This window comes from Microtus ochrogaster, unplaced genomic scaffold (assembly GCF_000317375.1).
Source record: "Microtus ochrogaster isolate Prairie Vole_2 unplaced genomic scaffold, MicOch1.0 UNK8, whole genome shotgun sequence".
Classification (NCBI taxonomy): Eukaryota; Metazoa; Chordata; class Mammalia; order Rodentia; family Cricetidae; genus Microtus; species Microtus ochrogaster.
Genome location: NW_004949106.1, coordinates 3,330,908 through 3,344,672, shown reverse-complemented (window position 1 = coordinate 3,344,672; position 13,765 = coordinate 3,330,908). Strand labels below are relative to the sequence as shown.

Sequence of the window (13,765 nt, the reverse complement as noted above, 5' to 3'; positions counted from 1 at the left end):
TGGAAGGAAGGAGATCTGGTCTGAGCTGGTTGTTGTTTGTGATGGGGTGGAGAAAGGGGCAGCCAGCTGGTTAGGGGAAATGGCTGAGCCCCAAATGGGAGAAATCACCTAAGAGACTTGCCTGAATGGGGGTCCTTAGCAGGACACATCAGCTCTGTACAGTTTTCTAGAATAAGAAACTGAATTTCTCTTCTGCCTCTGGTGTCTCACATGGGAAGATCCAAAGGGAAAAAGTCAGTGTGTGCTTCCTTGAGCCACAGAACAGAAACCCTAATCCTAGCTTCTTGAAACAATGAAACCCAAGCTTCCTATGTAAGATCTTCATAGACTTTCATTTCCCCCCTTCATTAGCTAGTCATTTAATAATTGTTTGTTTTCTTCTGCCAGTGCCTGTCATCGCCTGGGCTGTCGGGAGATGATGTGGGTCTGTCCTTGTCCACTGGTACAAACTGTTTTCTCCGACTGGCCATTGTTTTCTAGAGAGACTGGCTTCTGTTCACCAGAGCTGGCACAGGCTGGCCTTCAGGCTTGGATGCCACTTCCCAGAACCGGTGCCCTGGCAGTGGGCTGATTAAAATGCGTGTCACAACCCGCTGTGGGAATGGGCATGAGAGCGTGTTTGGCATTCGCACCACCGAGACCGATAGCTGTGTATGCTTCATTTTTTCTCTTACGTGACAGCAAAGTGTGCCAGCTTGCTTTAAAAATGTCTGATGATCGTTTCGAGTCTGAGCCTAAAGGGCTGTGAGCAGAACCGGAAATAATCTCACATGTACTCACATCGTTAATAAAGCGTGTTTATAAAGGGATTTCTCCAGTTTTAGAAACCGCTATCCATGTACACAGCCTTGCAAAACAGTCGCTTGCAGGTGCATTTTAAGTATGCCCCTCAAGTCTCTATTGCGAGATAGTTGCGAGTTATTTATGGTGGCCGTAGGGGAGCCTGACTGCTTTTGAGATCATTTTATAGCCGTTTATTGGTGATCATTAAATCGCAAACAGCTTTTCAACCTGGGTTCTTCAATCTTCGAGCTGCCAGGAAGGCCCCAGGTCATTCTCAGTTCCTTCGCCGGACATAAAAGCCCACAGTGCATTTGGTGGGAGGCTCTCTGACTGGGCCCCCACCTGGGTCTTCTCACTGTTTCCTGCATCCCTGGCCCCTCGTCCCCTCTGTAGATTCTGTTAGTGTCCCGTGGACGGTCTGCATCCCTGGCCCCTCGTCCCCCCCTGTAGATTCTGTTAGTGTCCCGTGGGTGGTCATGTTCTTCTGTCTCCGTTGTGGCGTGGATAGCAGTTGAACAGGTGGCTTCACTGTGTGATTGTGTAAATGGAAGAGTGTATGATTTGTGCTCGAAAGAGGCCGTACCTTGTAGTGGCGATGACCACAGACCTTTGAACAAGCTGTAGATCCACCACCGAGGGGCTGTGTGACTCTGGAAAAGGTGGTCCCTCTGGCGCTGTTCTATAATAGGTAATCTGGAGTTCATGAAAATATCTGTCACCTGGAGTGTGTGACAACTGAATGATTCTGCCCAGAATAGAATATTCCCTGCACAGAGTAGGCCCTTTGTGTGTTCTGTTCTCTTTACTTAATAATTGCATTTTACCGGTTTTATAAGTGGCTTCAATATTCAGGGTCTTGGGGGGCAGGGGTGCTTTGTCCAGCATTCTGTTAAGAGAATTATCCAGTTCCAGGAATGTTGTGAATATGTTCCCCTCAGGGAATGAGTCTCTGACTGTGTGGGAAGGGGCACGGGGCCTGGAGGGAAAGACAAGACTTTGGGTGGCTGTGACCTTGTGCCCGAATGGAAGCTCACCACGCTCAGACTCCCTTCTCCTCACACGGAGGTTTTTTTCTCCACAGCCTCCGAGTTTGCTTCTAAAACCCTAGGCCATGGTTTGGGCAACTGAAGGCAGTCCATTTTAACACAAACAGTACTCACAGGGCAGCCGGTTCACATGAGAGGTTGAGGGGGAACTTAACTGTCTCTCCAACAGGTTAGGATCAGCAACTAATTTTATGGATTTTGAGAAAATAAACATTCTAAGGCATTTTCTTAGCAGGTAGTCTATACACTTTAAGAAGATGACGTTCATAAAATTAAAGAAAGGTTGCATTCCATCGCGGATTGCTTGCTCTAATAGGCTATTATCCTTCTCTGAGTGAGCCCGAGCTGGATAGAATGTTCCAGCAGTCATTACTGCCCCCACACTCTCCCATATCATCCCTCACCATTCCGGGGTCGCGCTTGCCTGCGCTGCTGTGGGAAAGGGAGGAGAAGGGGGAGGTTACTTCCTCTTTGATCTGTGCACCACAGAAACACACTCCCTCTTCTGCACACCTCTGTAGCCCTTCAGGCCCTGAGCCGATAGGGGGCATCCACTTAAACACTGTAATAATAAACTCATTTCAAAAAATAAAACCGTAGGTCCTGCTTTCTTCTGACACATTGACGCAAATGGCAGCCAGCGTGTCCCAGAAACCTCTCTGGGCTTTTTATTTTGATGGACGTGCTGTGCCTTGAGAAACGTCTGTCCCTTACCAGACGGGAACATTGTCCTCAGTATGCAGAAGCGCACAGAAGGGATGTGTGTAGGACACAAGACACCAACAGGAGCTGGCAGCTATAACCCGATCGGTTAAAAGCCAGCCCAGCAGGCACGAGACTGCGTGCGTGCATGCCTGCATGCGTGCGTGCGTGCGTGCGTTCCATCGCGGGATGCTTCGCTTTGTGCTGTTTAATCTGACAAGCCAGTTTGCTTCTCAGTTTTATGGAAGAACATCTCTCCTCATCTTCTCCTAGAAATCTTGGCCTGAGTAGGCAGGAACTTTAAAGGTGAGCAAAGTCTCCGACTACGGTTGGAAGGTTCAAGGGCCCTCTGCGTCCACAGGAAGTCTCCCCTACAGGAGTCCCAAGGAGCAGCCGATGCAGGGAGCTGGGGGGCGGAGGGCGGGTTAGGTTTGAGATTCTAGAACCCAAGAGCCAATCCCTCCAATCACGGTGGAAACTAAACTCGGATATAACCCTGGAGAAAGAAGCGCAAAGGTCTGGGTCTCTTGCATCCTTCGCCAGCATCCCGACAAGAAGGGGAGCAGCGTTGCTGCGCTAGCCCGGTCCCTAACCTTCTTCTTTTCTGTGTCCACCCGTCTGCAGGGACAAGGAGACCTGCTGAAGAATGCCAAGAACGAGGCTATAGAGAACATGAAGCAGATCCAGCTGGCCTGTTTGTCCTGTGGCCTGAGTAAAGGCCCTGGCGCTGGCCCCGAGGCCAAGGGCAAGCGCAGCCTGGAAGCCATAGAGGAGAAGGAGGGCGGCGAGGAGAACGGGAAGCTGTGACCGAGGCCGGGCGCATGCGCACCACAAGGACTCCGCTCTCTCATTTTTGCCTTTTCGTTTTGTTTTTACATTCTTCAGATGTTCACAGAGATGATGCCCTCCGTGGGGTGCTGTACATAAACATATATTTTCACAGTGCCAGCATTTTTCTGTAGTTAATTTATCTAAGCTAAAATTGTTCGTAGCGGTGTTGTAAACGCTGAGCTGTGTGAGTAGACCCGTGTGTGCGGCTGCCTGTGTGCACGTGGGTGTGTGCGTGTGTGTGTGCGCACACGTGAGTGCGTGCTTACGTGCGTGTGTGTGAGTATATCTATGTGTGACTGTCTGCGCATGTGCACATGCGTGCATGCGTGTTTGTGCCTATGTGTGGCTGCCTGTGCACATGTGCACGTGTGTGTGTACCTATGTGTGGCTGCCTTGCACACGTCCGTGTGTGCTTGCGTAAGAGAGAGAGAGAGAGAGAGAGAGGGAAGTTCTGTTAAAATATATTCTCTGTCACAGTATTGGTTTTAGTAAGTTATTCTTTATGATCATCTGGAGACAGTTGATAATCTAAAATAATAGTGAGCACTTAGTGTAACCCATCGCTCTGGTTAGCTTTAGCTCTGTCTTTGAGATTTAATTAATTTGGGGATTTTTAGCACAGCTTATTACTGAAGAAAGCCAAACGTATCAAAGCAAGGATGTTTTTATAGATTTTAAATATAGATTTAAAAATGGCAGTAGAAATTAAAGCGGATAAATCAATTTTCAAATCAGAATTCTGGGCAGACAAATTCACTTCTTCGTTCAGCAAAGTCTTTAAAATATTTATTAAATGAAATCGAATTTAGGATTTAGTCTCTGTAGATGTTTACTAAGCATGTGGCTTTGGTTGAAAAGCTGACCACAGCGAATCGGTAGCCACTAGGCGGGACTCTGAAACGCGGTGATGGGACCGTTGAAGGGACAGTAATGGAGTCAGGTGTGATATTTCCAGGTTTGCCGGGCAGGAGCGCGGCGTTCATTCGCTGTGACTGGAAGCGGGCAGATGCGCGTGTTTGGCCAGGATTGGATTGAGTATCGGGTACTAAATTTAAATATAAAGACATTGTGCAAACAGTATCCTTTTGTCATGTTGAGCGGACATAAATTCTGTAAGTCAGACATCATCTTTATGACGATGTGATAGCTAATTCGATGGCATGCGTGGGATAATCGTAACGCACACAGTAAAACTCATAAAGAAGGAAGTGGCTGATGAGGGTACCTTTATAACTATATCTAGATAATTTCACCCTAATGTCTTCATAAACCTCTTAAATGTAATGTTCATTCATCACCACCAACAGAACTAGATGTTCTATGGTTATGAAAGAATATATTTATTTAAAACATTGCTTTTATTTTGAAAAGCTTCTTAATTAATTTGATTGACAAATATGCTAATTTGGGGGAGCCTAGAGAAGATAATTGTTGAAATTTTGCAAATATGAACATCCTCTATAGCTACTGTGTTATTTCTGACTTCTTAATACTACTATGTTCTTGTCGCACATTGCCGAAAGAGTAAAGATATCAAAACATGGATTTTTTTTTTTTGTTCTCCTTTCTTGTGAATTTATTGAAAACGCGAAGTTCTCGTTACGTGAAAATGTTAGCAGGTATACTGTTTCCACAGACCAGTCATCATAAAATCTCTCACTGGGCTGAAACCAGGCACTTGGGGAGGTGGCTGGGTTCATCTGAGGACCAATGTCTAAGAGTGCTGTGGCCGCCTGAAAGAATCTCTCTGGTGTCTGTTACACTTGGCCTGCCATGAGAGGGATAAGAGGGAGAGCCGTGTGATTCTGTACGATGAAAGATAAATACTACCGACAGAGACGGGATCAGCCAGCTGGACCTTTCTCGGCGTCTCCAATCCTGTTTGGATCAATCCATGCCTTGCAGGTAATAAAGTTGGGTGGCAAAAACATAGACTATTTATATTTTCTTTGCTTTGCTTTGGGGGATCAAACCTAGTTCATCCCGTTCACCCCTAAGCTCCATTCATACGTAGCATCTGTCTCCGTCTTCCTGAGAACATGCTGGCGATTCCGTGCCTGTGATATTCTTTGAGCTGTTGTCAACACCTTTTTATTCTTTCCCTGGGGACCTCTGCTAAGTGAGGAAGTAGGGCACAGTTCAGGAAGGAACGGTCTAGCTGCCAAGAGGATGATGCCCTTGTGGCAGTATTGCCTTTGAGTAAACCGAAATGCACCGGGGCTTTGTGGGTATTCACGCGGCACGTTTTCTACTGCGTACAAATGTCTGTCTCCATCATAGCCTTGAACCGCCATACAGAAAACCACTTTTACCTTGGTATCTCATACTAACCTGTAGTATTAGGACAATTATTTAGAATGCAGCTCCAGGATTATATTGGGGCAGTAACATGGCAGTTGAAGGTTCTCCTTCCAGATCTGTGACGTCACTAGCCCTACCTGGGTATTTAGCCGGGTTTCCAGGACCAGGCATGGTTTCCCTCATGTCGAATGGGTATTAAGCCCTGTCGAGAGCTGATGGCTGCTTCTAATCATGCTATGGTGGTCATTGTGGCTCATAGGCATCATAGCTGGTTAGGACTGATGGGTTAGCCCCTCCTGTGGAAGCTTGCATGGCTCCTTCTAGTCAATGAAAGCTAGTCCTCATAGAGGAAGGAGGTGTTTAGGTCTATCCAAGCTCAGGGGTATTGGGCCCTGGGTCTGACGTGCATGGTGTTTTCACCAATGGGTACTTACCTTCCACCTCTGCGGGGGCAACCGTGGCCAATAGAAACAGCTTGTGTTTTGGGGAATCTCTTGGGCAGCCCTGACCAACAAATCACAAGAGAGCTTCTTCTCGCGCCTGGTGTTGGGCTTTTGTTAGATGGTCTTTGGTTCTTGGATCATTGCCAGGCAAGATGGGAAAATTTCATTTCAACTATATATGTTTATATGGAAATGCATGTGTTGTTCTTATTTTTAGGCAGAGGGTAGATAGTATGATTCTGTATGACTTTTCCAGACGTCGTTACTGTTATTTTGTTCTGCTTCTTCCGTGTTTATCTCTGTTTCCCCTCCCCAATGAGAGCCTCCCGTTTCTCCACTTCCTCATTAGATGGATCATACCCTGCTCTTTCCCTCCCCGCCGCTCTCCAGCCTGCAACCGTGCCCTTTTCCGTCCTTGGTTTCGGGGTGTTCTCAAGAGAGGAAGAAATAAGTTACATTATTTGTAAATATCTCAGGAATTAAAGGAGAATTAGGATAAAAACAGAAGTTATTTTTGAGTGTAAGTTAAAATTAATTTAATTCAGAAATGGCTTCTAGTTTTCAGCCATGGAATTATCAGAAAGAAAAAGATGAAACCGGCGAAGGAAGGACAGCATTGAGTAGGACAAACCAGCGAAGCCTGAAGTTGGTTCTCTGGGAAAGACCAATAGAATTATAAGTGTTTTACCAGAGATGAGGGGAAAACGAGAAGGTGCAAATTACCAATGCTGAGCAAGAAAGAGGCATCATATTAGATTATACTAATATGAGGGGGATGATAAAGCTGGGTTATACTAATATGAGGGGGTTAATAAAGCTGGGTTATAAAGACTCAGTGCCAATAAATTCTACAGCTACAACAGGACAGAGCAAACTCCTTGAACGACACAGAATACCAAATCTGAAAGTAATTAAGAATCAAGAAACCAGAGTCGAATTACACATCGCAGGTCTTCTCCGTTTTCAGAAACGTGATGTAATGAAGAGTGACAGAAAACCAGTCAATCAATCAGTGGTTGCCCGGGAACAGCTAAGGGCAGCCAGGGAGCTGAGCTCAGCCCTAGGACGGCTGAGGGCTGATCAAGGCGTTTCTAACCTCTGCTTGGGGATAATTTTATATGCCATATTTACACGAAAGCTTCAACTGTATACTTCATACACGCAGAGTTTACTGCAGGGAGCTTTACGTCAGCACAGCTCTTTAAATGCATAGTAAAGCTATATGTTGCTAACACATTTCCATTCACGAGCAATCATTTCCCCTGCCTGTACCTTTGCAGTTTTCTTTAACGTTGGAGATGTTGCCTCTGTAGCGCTCAGGTTTTCTTTTATCTGGGAACCAGTGCATGTCGAGAGTTAGGCATTTAAAGTCTGCATAAGCTTTCTCTTTTGTATCGCGGCTTTGTTATTTTTGCGACTGCACACATTTGCGTGTGGAGACTCGTGTGCTCCTGCTCAGCTGTCCTGATCTTGGGAACAGCGGTCCACAGTCTCCTCAGCACCACACGGCACCGGACGTACCCTTTCCCCGTTCCCTCCTCTCCCCTGACGTTGTTCATCTTTCTCTGTGCCCTAGGAGAGTTTCTTATGCTCGTCTTTGAGACAGAAGTTCAATTAAATCTGTCGATTTTGATTTCAAATGTTTGGTCACGGTTTCATTTCATGGTGTTTCTTTTACACCTTGTGTTTTGCTGTTTTACTCTTGAAGTATTGCTGGCAGCATTTTGAACACGTAACTCTTTTGTGTGTCTTCTCCATAATCCGGCGCTGGACCGAATGCAAAATTGAATCACAAAACAGTCCCACAGAGTCACCTTCTTATCCTTATTTTATTTATTTATTTATTTATTTTGGATTTTTCGAGACAGGGTTTCTCTGTAGCTTTGGAGCCTGTCCTGGAACTAGCTCTTGTAGACCAGGCTGGTCTCAAACTCACAGAGATCCACCTGCCTCTGCCTCCCGAGTACTGGGATTAAAGGCGTGCGCCACCACAGCCTGGCTCCTTATCCTTATTTTAGAAGAGGGAACTGATCCTGAAAGAGCATTTGGGCTCAGGATTACTGTGTAACAAGCCTTCTCCAAGCCCCGAGCCCATTTATTTTATTCACAAGTATGCTGTAGAACTCCTACTTAGGTAGAAAATCAGCAGGGTTCTCAGTTGACTGTCCTGACATCGGGTGGAATTGTTTTAAGGTTAGAGACGGAAACCACCCAGAGGCTTCTATCTCAGCCACGGCTGGTGGTGGATTCCAGGAAACCGAAATCCCCTCTAATCTCTATCACGTTATAGCCACTGAAGCAGCCCCAGAATGGACTCCACTTCTTTCAATCCTGATGCAGAATGGGAAGGTTCTGGAACAGCTTTGGAAACCGGAAATAGCGCTGTTAGCCACTTTTGGAACCTACTGTGTTCAATAGGCAAAGTAAGCTGTTTTCCTGAGGTTGCTTACTTGAAGTGGAGTTTATTCATGAAAACAGGTTTTCTGTTTTATTGACTATAAACGAGATGCCATCTAATCGTTTCTTAAATTCGAATTTCGACTTTCCATTCCTTTAATGCTTCCTTGCGCTCGGGGGCGTGGCCTTGCATCCTGGCATATTCTTTCATATTACAATGTGTTTTCTCAAGATCCATTCTGCTTTGCGTCACTGTGATGTCTTGTCAAAACCTGCTTGATGCGGATGTATCCACCGGGACTCACACAGTTCAAATACGCACCATCCCATCGTGTTCTGCGACGTCTCCGTTCACTGGAAAGAGAAGCTTTTTGGATGAGAAGTGGTAAACACACTCGTCTGTGGGGTATCAGGATAAGATTTAGACTATAGTAAGGGATTATACTTGTCTAGCAATGTGGAGGTAGAAGATTCTTTTCCCCCTAAGGTCCATGACCCCACTAGCTCAGGGAAGCTGGCTAGGTTTCCAGGACTCAGCATGATTTTCCCCTTGTGGAGTTGGCCCTTTGTCTGATTAGGAAACTGTTGGGTACCGGTAACTTGTGAGTGCCATTTACGGCCCCTGTCTAGATATCTTGCCCTACTGGTCGCTGTTGTGGCTTATGGGAGTCACAGCTGGTAAGGACTAGTAACTGCTTCCTTCCCTTGGCAGCCTGCGGAGTGTTTTCTGGTATGGGGGGGGTGCAGGGGACTAGACCGCAGGAAAGAGGCTTTCAGGTCAGACCCAGATCCAAGTCCCACCTTCGGTCTCTGAGAGGCCACCAAGGGTTATGTCAGTAGCCTACGTTTTTTGGGACCACTTGGACTACTCTGACTAGCCATCTGAAAGATTTCTCATGACTGTCACTGGGGGTTTTTAGCTCTTGGGTCTTTGGAAGCATTGCCATCTCAAATGGTATAACTTCCTTTAACACACACACACGCTTGTGTGTGCTCTTGTGTGTGCTTGTGCACACTTGTGCGTGTGTGTGTGTGTGTGTGTGTGTGTGTGTGTGCCTCTGTCTGTCTATCTGTATAGATGTAATGGCATCTATAGCTCAGGGAACATCTCAGAACGGGGTGCAGGAAGGTGGAGAGCCAGAACCCCGGGCAATCTGTGCAAGCCTCTCCTAGAAATGTCTGTGTAAACGAGATCTGAACGATGTGGTATCAATAGGTGTGCCAACATGGAAGGGGAGGAATGCATGGGTCCCACTCCTAGACGAAGAATTCCAGGCAGCAAATGACTCCTGAGACAGGGAGAGTTAGTCTTTCCCAGGGCTGAGACCCGTTATCGGTTGTCCAGTACAGAGTGGTCAATGCTGAAACCGTATACTCGCAAACAACAGAAACAGACTCAAAGACTGTACTTACATATCTGTGCGTGTACATGCGCACACACTGGTGTGTGTGTAACAGTAATTAAAGAGTCTATTCATTTGAGAATGGGGCCATGAGAGAAGAAAGGGAAGGGGGAAATCAATGTAATTCTTTTTTTAATTAAAATGTACGAAAATAAAAATAATCACAACCTGTTGTTTCTCAAGCGATTCCGTGAGCTTATTCTTGCAAGCTTTTCCTCCTCCAGACTGAGCTTGGTGGGAGGTCGTTTTAAAATTTAGTTGAAGGAAGTAATTGCTCCTGGCTTCACTCTGATGTTACTCACTAGGTGATTATACCAACTCAGAGGGAGAAAGTCTCAAGGGATTCGGTTCCTACTAAAGAAACAACTATGTCCTAATAAGAGGGAATGGTTTATCTGCTCTTTTAGATTTCATTTCTGTAAAAGGGATTGCTTAGTGCTTTGTTTTGCAGCGTTACTATGCCATAAGGTGGATTTTACGACCTCCGACTCAGCTGTTGGGGAAATCAAGGCATATTTAGCTAACGGGTCCTAGAGGTTACACCTGTGAGATCTGAAACTGGCAAATGCTAGCAGTGCTCTGTCAACAGCATATGGGAACCAAAATAGTCATGGAAAGCAGGTTTCAGCCATAGTGGATGGAAGCTGAAATTTAAGGTGGTTTCAAAGATGTCCCACTGTGCCATCGTTTTAGCACAATGAGCCTGATTTTGTATCTTGCTGCAATTCAGTATGAACGGACTTCTAGGCACTAAATTTCTAAATTTTTTCAGAGGTCCTTGTTTGAAATAACATATTAATATTATACCTGTTGGAATAAATAGATAATAGATGCTGGAATGTATGGGGGAGATTGTGTTTATTGTCTGGTTTATTTGGTGTTGTCCCTCTGACACTCTGCACCTGCGTCTGTCTCTCCATTCAAACAACGACGTCCCCACTGTATAATTGCTTCATAAAGCAAAGTGCATAAATATTGAGATTTCCGGCTGCCAACGCAAACAAACACACAGCTTCCGGCACATAGCTGCTGCAAAGCCCCTTTTATCTGTCTTTTATATTTGCGACCACAAAATTTCTCAACAAGGCACTCACAATTACTCGGAGGGGTCGAAAACAAGCTACCAACATAGGAAAGCATAGCCATAGCTTTCGTGAGAACATTGGACGGCTCCTCTCATCGCTAAGGCACAGAATGAGACCCAGCTGAATGGAAAGGAGTGTTATTCAAATGCAGTCTCTGGGGAATTGGACCCACTCAGGAGTGAGATGTTTCCTCTGTAGCTAATATTAAAATCCTATATTCTCAGGGCTCTCTCTGTCTTTTTTCACAGAGATGATACAGCCACGACAAGTCAGATGTATAGTGGAAGTAATTGGATCTGGCAAGACAAATGGTCCAGATCTGAGATTGCCTACATAGTATCTTTCATCAGTATGTTCACATAAACTGAATTATCGGCCAAAATATAGAATCTTGTCAGACATGGGCAGGTGAGTATATCAATCATAGTGCATGGGTAAAAAGCCTGAGTAATGTGTTGAATTAGCAAGGATCTGGTTCCTTTCATTGTATCTCTTAATGCTGAAATGTTCATTGGCAGAGCATCTGGAGACACATGGTCAGAGATCCCGACCCAACTATAGTTACATCTTTAGATTTTTGTTTTCTTTTTACCTGGCAGTCTTCATACACGGGTCCCATGACCTGTTAGCTCGTTGATTTCTTCGAGTGCTCAAGTATTTCCAGCAAGATAAACACAGGAGTCCACTACAGTTAGAGATAAGTTGCCCACTACGCAGGAAGCCAGTGGTTTTATTCCAAGTACAACATAAGCCAGCCCGCTGGTGCGCAGTCACAATCCCGGAAGTCCTAAGGCCACCCTTGAACTAGGCCAAATAGTGAATTTGAGACCAGCTTGAGATACACAAGACCTCATCTAAACAAACAAATAATAAATAAATGCCAAGACCCCTGAAAAAGTATTAAACCTCGCTTATCAGCTACCATATATAGATGCTAACCTATGATCTTTCATTGCAGAGTCCGTGGCCTTGTACCGCTTATGTTGCATTTTGACTCTTAGGTAGCATTGTTATTCTATACCAGTGGTTCTCAATGTGTGGGTCGTGACCCCTCTGGGGGTCAGATGACCCTTTTTCCCAGGGGTGGGAAAGACGATCAGAAGACATAGATGTTTACATTATGATTCCCAACAGTAGCAAAATCACAGGTATAAAGTAGCAACAAAATCAATTTTAAGGTTGGGGTCACCACAGCATGAAGAACTGTATTGAAGGGTCCCAGCGTTAGGAGGGCCAGAGCCACTAAATTTAATGGGAAAATGATGCCGTCCATCTATTGATTTTTCTCCTTCTGCTTTTCTTCGCTTTCTGACAGACAGACTCTCTCCCCATGCCTGAATCACACAGCTCTTGCTCATTGCACTCCTCTGGAGGGTTCCCTTCCCCCGAGTCTTCGCAGGGAAACAGGAAAGATAAGGCTTCTGTCCACAAAGCATTCCGCTTAGCTGCGTGGTCACGGGAAATGTCACAGAATCTTTAGATTCATTCCCATGGCAACAGGCAGCTATCACCAGGGACACCAGCGACTCTTCTCTGGGCGAAGGGCTGCCACACTGTATGGGAGAATCCAAGCCATCTTCTTGGCTAATATTTATTTGGGGAATCCCTTGTGATGCGCTGTGTGCGATCGCAGAGCTGACCTTTGTGGCCTGCTCCAGAGACGGGAAGGAAGATCAGCCCCTCTTCACCAAGGAAACAAACTGTGGGTTAGGCTAAGGAAGTTTGCGAGGCTGCATCGTGGGAACCTTTTCTGTGGCTCGGACAGGAATAGCTCAGGCGACAGAGAAAGACAAATCGGGTATTGGGAAATAAGCGCACGCGCACAAACGTGTACACGCGCACAAACGTGTACACGCACACACACCGACAGAGAGGCACTCACAGCAACAACAAAGTAGAAGAGATGCAACAAGAAGCCTCTCTGGATGCTTGGCACCGAAGGCTTTGCACTCAGCCATGTTGAGGGTGAAATTCGCTGATGTTTGGCGCCGAAGTGGAAGGCTTTGCCCCTCCTCCTTCCTGATGCCCCTCCTCCTTTCCTTTCCATCTCCAGGGTTTTTTCTTCTCATTATCGCAGGTGTTTCATCATTTCCCCCTCCCTTAATGGCCCTTTTAAAAGCTTTTCCTGAATCCATTCCTTGGTTCCTTACCTCTATACACATCCCTGCACACACACACACGCACACACACACACACACACACACACACACACACACGTCTTGTGGAATGTTATTTTAACGAGGCAAAGATGTGTTACATTTATGCGGCAGAATATTTCTTAACAATGTAACGCTGTGTTCCACTAGCTTAGGCCGAATTTGTTTAATTAACTAAAGATATGTCGCTATTTCACCTTCCCCGCCTAAGGCACCTAATTGGTCTAATAAAAAGCGGAATGGCCAATAGTTAGGCAGCAGAGGGGCAGGCGGGGCTGGTGGGCAGAAAGAATAAGTAGGAGGAGAGAGAGAAAGAGCATGAGGAGAAGAAGAGAATGGGGGAGAAAAAGGGGGACATGCTGGGGCCAGAAGCCAGGAAACCTTCACCTAGCAAGACTTGAGAAGCAGTGACAGTAAGATATACAGAAAAAAAGAAAGGTGAACACACACACACACACACACACACACACACAAACACACACCAGGGTAAAACAGATAAAGAGAAACAGATGAAGAGCTCAGTGAATGCTGAGCACTCATAACTAGAAAGAAGTCTCTGCGTCATGATCTGGGAACTGGCTGGTGGCCCATAAGCAAGAGCCTCTCTCTCTCTCTCTC

General features: G+C 45.8%; 1 protein-coding gene across 1 annotated transcript in view; it reads left to right on the top strand.

Annotated features, from left to right (window-relative positions):
• Plcl1 (phospholipase C like 1 (inactive)) overlaps positions 1-3,599 on the top strand; it is a 266,078-nt gene extending 262,479 nt beyond the window's left edge. Inside the window, exon 6 of the mRNA XM_013353486.2 lies at positions 3,156-3,599. Within this exon, the coding sequence (XP_013208940.2) occupies positions 3,156-3,338 (183 nt within the window). The 3' untranslated portion in view covers positions 3,339-3,599. The remainder of the gene's footprint in view (positions 1-3,155) is intronic.
• Positions 3,600-13,765: the final 10,166 nt, after the last annotated feature.